Genomic DNA, 5,201 nt, shown 5'->3' with positions numbered 1-5,201 from the left:
GTTGCTACTTATTACTATTAATATGATATATAACATATATATATATATATATATATATATATTATGCATATATCAATTATATATCAACATATATATAAATATATATATACATATTTAGACATATACATATATATACATATATATATGTATATATATTTATACATATATATATACATTATATATATCATAAAGATGCATGTGTAATTACACTGCATGCATGCATGCATGCATGCATGCATGCATATGTATATGCATGCATATGTATATACAGGGGAGCGTTTCAGAACGCATCTACGCCGATTGACAGAAGTGTCTCCTTGGATTTGGTGTCTCCTCATCTAGTCGGGCGTTGGGCAGCGCTGCAGTCTCTTTCTACTTTGATGTGGAGTTTCTCTGCCTTCCTTGGAGGCTTTCTAGCAGACTGCACTAATTATAGACAAATCTTCATATTCACGGGTATACCGTAACATCATATACTCTAGGGTTTAGGGTTTAGGGTTTAGGGTTTAGGGTTTAGGGTTTAGGGGTTAGGGGTTAGGGGTTAGGGGTTAGGGGTTAGGGTCTAGGGTCTAGGGTTTAGGGGTTGGGGGATAGGGTTTAGGGTTTAGGGTTTAGGGTTTAGGGTTTAGGGTTTAGGGTTTAGGGTTTAGAGGGTGGGGGATAGGGTTTAGAGTTCGTAGAGGCTTCTGGGTGGATTGCACCAACTGTAAATAAATATTCATATTCACAGGTACATGGGCTAGGGTTTAGGGTTTAGGGTTTAGGGTTTAGGGTTTCGAGGGTTTTGTGTGTATAAACGCAGGCCGCATTTATATTGTTGCTCAGTTGGTGTATCTGCCTTGTCTATGGCTGCTGCCTCATCGCCGACAGCTAGCTACAGCTCGCCAGCAGCTAGCTAAAGCTAAGAGCGAGGAAACATCAGCTAACCCCCAGCTAGCCAATGCACGCCTGCCTCCCCTGGTGAAGCCTGAGCTATCGCCTACTACTGCAGGATAACGCTGCAGCTAGCTAGCTAGCTAGCTAGACAGCTAGCTAGCCAGCTAGCCAGCTAGCTAGCCAGATAGCTAGACAGCTAGCTAGCCAGATAGCTAGCCTGATAGCTATCCAGATAGATAGCCAGCTAGCTAGCGAACTGGCTAGCTGGCTGGCTAGCTAGCTAGCTGGCGAACCACGTGCTTGTGTAACTGTCTAGCTAGCGAGAGAGACGGCTTGCTGTCTAGCTACTATATGGATAGCTAGCTAGCTAGCCAAGTGGTGTCTACTTGTCTTTATCTGAACGTGCGAGGAGACAGATAAGTAAGGAGACAGCGGAGGCCTCCCTCCTTTCTTTATTTCTTTTGTCTCCTCATAACTCTTTTCTTTTTTAAATTGAGTTTTGCATGCGTCTGCACTTGCATTGCTGCAGCGGCAGCTGCTGCTGATGCTGCTGCTGCTGCTGCGCTGGCTGCAGCAGCCCCACAGCACCGGCAGGAGCCATCAACAAGCGGGCTAGCTAAATAGCTAGCTGTCTAGCTAGCTAGTTAACTGTCTAGCTAGCTAGCTAGCTGGCTAGCTAGCTGTCTAGATAGCTAGCTAGCTAGCTAGCTAGAAGTTGGGGGCGTTTGCTGGTTGTCTTCGATGTCTACGAAGGCTGAGAAGTATTCCCTCGCAAATTCAAAAATGTTGTCCTGAGGAGACACCGCAGCAGCTCATGGTTTAGCTAGCTAGATAGCTAGCTAGATAGCTAGCTAGATAGCTAGCTAGATAGCTAGCTAGATAGCTAGCTAGACAGCCAGCTAGCTGCAGGTTAGATGTATTTTAGCGGAGCTTGTTGCAGCTACGCACGCATCGTTATACAGCTGACCCCTGGTGGCTAGCTAGTAGCTAGCTATTGACTAGCTGTAGTTAGTTGTTAGCTAGCCACTAGCTAGCTACTGGTATCTAGGTGATGTCTAGCTACTAGCTAGCTTCTGTATAGCTAGTCGTGGCTAGCTAGTAGCTAGCTACTAGCTAGCTTATGTCTAGCTAGCAACTAGCTAGTAGCTAGTCAGTGGGTACGTGGTGGCTAGCAAGCAGCTAGCTAGCCAGTAGCTAGCTGCTAGCTAGCTGGTGGCTAGCAAGCAGCTAGCTAGCGAGTAGCTAGCTACTAGCTAGCTGGTGGCTAGCTGTATATATTTGCATACGGGTTTGGAGAGAAGAAGTGCTGAGGCGAAGTCGGTGAGAAGTTCGCGCAAACCCGAAAATGAACAAAGACGAAGAGTATGAGCTAACTCAACTTCACGCTGAGTCAAATAAGTAATAAATATAATATATATATATATATATATATATTTATTTATTTATTTATTTATTTGAGGTGAAGACGGCGGCTGCATGGGTTTGTTTGCCTTTGTAGGCTGATCTGTGCTGTCTATGTTTAAGTGTAGTTTGTTTCTTGCAGTAGTACTACTACTTCTGCTGCTGCTGCTGTTGCTGCTGTTGCTGCTGCTGCTGCTGCTGTTGCTGCTGCTGCTCCTAACCGCTCTATTTGTAAGGCGCTGCGCCGTCTCGAGGTCTCCATTTAAGACAGCCTGAAACCGATCAGCTCCTGTGCCTGTTGTTGCTGCTGTTGCTGCTGTTGCTGCTGTTTCTGCTGTTGCTGCTGCTGCAGCAGCAGCAGCAGCATCACCCCCTTCTTCTTGCGGTATAGCCATTGAATTGAGGTGTACAGAAGCTTCTATTGTTTGCTGTTTTAGTTTGTTGTTTATAGACAGACTTTAATAAATAAAAATTAATTATAATTTAAATTATTATATTATTTTTTATTATAAAATAAAATAGAGGTTTCTTTTCTATGTTTGTTTGCTGCAGACAGCAGAGGGTGGGTCACCGGGGGCTGCAGTTTTATTATATTTATTATATTTATTATATTTGTTATATTTATTATTATATTTATTATATTTATTATTATTATTATAATTAAAATATTTAAATATCATATTATAGACATATTAATGCCTACGTCTTCTACGCAGCCATCACCCCGCTGCGGTGTCTGCGCATGCACTTGAATCAGTGTATATATATATATATATATGTATATATATATATATATATATACATTTATATGTAAATATATATGTTTAAGAAGATATGTATATATTTGTAAATGCAGCAGAAAAAATATACATATATATATAGGAAGATAAAACTAAATAGACATATATATACATTAACATATAACATATTAGAATATAAATTAATAAAGAAGAGCAGACATACACCTAAATATATTTTTTTTCTTTTGTCTGAAGCTGCAAATTATATTTAAGGGGTGAAGAAAAACAAATAAATGAAAACAAAACAGCAGCACTGCTCCTTTGTTTATGATTGTTGCTGTTGCTGCTGCTGCTGCTGTTGCTGCTGCTGCTGCCGCTGCTGCTGATCGTTGCTTCTGGGAGCTTTCCGGTGTTTGCTGCTGCCTGCTGCAGCTGTCCATTGTTTGCTGCTGCTCAGCAGCAGCAGCAGCAGCAGCAGCAGCAAGCAGCAGCAAATATAATAATGCATTATTACTAAAATTGCATCAAAGCAACTTTAACTGTCTCCTATTCAAGGAGACAGTTTGTCTTCTTTCAGACACTCAGCAGCACCAGGGATGGAAGGGGTAATTCTAAGAAAAACAAATAAATATAAAACAAAACACTAAAACAAAAATAAATATATTAAAGCAAAAGGAGACAGCAAAGAGACAAACAAATAAAATATATTAAAGTCAAAGGAGACAGTAAAAAGGAGACAGGGAAATAAACAGAGACAAAAAAAGCAAACAAATAAATAAATAAATAAATAAATAAATAAATAAATAAATAAATAAAAGAAGATAATGAAGGCGAAACAATTTTAAAGAAACAAACAAATAATGCAAAGACAGACGCACGGAGACAGCAGCAAGACAAACAACAGCGGGACAAAAGTATAGCAGCAGCAGCAGCAGCAGCATGAGCATCAGCAGCACCAGCATCAGCAGCATGAGCAGCACCAGCAGCAGCAGCATGAGCAGCAGCGGCAGCACTAGCAGCAGTAGCAGCAGCAGCAACAGCATGAGCATCAGCAGCATCGGCAGCACCAGCATCAGCAGCACCAGCAGCAGCATCAGAAGCAGCAGCAGCAGCAGCAGCAGCGAAAAAGTGTTGCATACATGGGGTGTACGTACACCTGACGCATGCATAGCCACCACCTTTGATTGTAAGAACGAAAGAAAAGCCTCGTTAAAGCTTCTTTAAACCCTGCGGCTCCTCTTTGCTGATTGAATAAAAATAAATATAATAATATAATATATTATTACTTTCATATAATATATTGTTAATATAATATAATAATATAAATTAATATTTTATTAAGATAATGTATTATAATATACTATATTGTTAATTTAATATTTCTAAGTTCACAGCACAAATCTAACGCCAGAGGCACAAGCATCAGCAGCAGCAGCAGCAACAGCAGCAGCAGCAACAGCAGCAGCAGCAGCAGCAGCAGCAATAGCAACAGCAGCAGCAGCATCAATGCGTGCTTCCGAAGACAGACCTCCAAGCTAGAGAGGCATTTTGCTGCCTGCGCAACAGAGCAGCACAGCAGCAAACCAGTTGAATGTACACCCGAAACAACCTGCAGCAGCAGCAGCAGCAGCAGCAGCAGCAGAAGCAGCAGCAGCAGACGCAGCAGCAGCTCTGCTTGCTGTCTTTACAGACGCGCGAATACAAATAGCAACATGTGCAAAACAAAATGCAGCAGCAGCAGCAGCTGCTGCTTCTCCTGCTGCTGCTGCTGCTGCACCTGCTGCTTCGGCAGCGATTGCTGCGGTAAGAGAAGAGACAACAGCAGCAGCAGCAACGGCAGCAGCAGCAGCAGCAGCACGTACTTCTCGTTGAGCGGCAGGGTCGTTGTGTATGTACAACACCTGCAGCTGCTGCAGCAACTCCTCGCTGCTTAGCACCAATTGTCTGCAGCAGCAGCAGCAGCAGCAGCAGCAGCAAACAATGTCTCTCTCCCGTGGTCATAAGGAGAGCTGCGCTGCTGCTGCCGCAAAGACTATTGCTACAGTTGTTGCTGCTGCAGCTGGTTCTGTTTGCTGGTGTTGTTTGCTGCTGCTGCTGCTGCTGCTTTTTGCTGCTGCTGCTGCTGCTGCTTCTGCTGCACCTTGTCGCTTCTGACGATAAGAGAGCGGTAATAACCCTGAAGAG

The 5,201-nt window shown here is 42.8% G+C and overlaps 1 protein-coding gene across 1 annotated transcript in view; it reads right to left on the bottom strand.

The window, feature by feature from the left end:
* Positions 1-5,055: 5,055 nt before the first annotated feature.
* Positions 5,056-5,201, bottom strand: part of EAH_00052870 (hypothetical protein) — a gene marked incomplete at both ends in the record, with an annotated part of 4,716 nt that continues 4,570 nt past the window's right edge. Inside the window, one exon of the mRNA XM_013394050.1 lies at positions 5,056-5,167. Within this exon, the coding sequence (XP_013249504.1) occupies positions 5,056-5,167 (112 nt within the window). The remainder of the gene's footprint in view (positions 5,168-5,201) is intronic.

Source organism: Eimeria acervulina, genomic scaffold (assembly GCF_000499425.1).
Source record: "Eimeria acervulina Houghton genomic scaffold, Eah_scaff958, whole genome shotgun sequence".
Lineage (NCBI taxonomy): Eukaryota > Apicomplexa > Conoidasida > Eucoccidiorida > Eimeriidae > Eimeria > Eimeria acervulina.
Note: the sequence above shows the minus strand (reverse complement) of the source record. Positions and strands in the feature narration are given on the sequence as shown.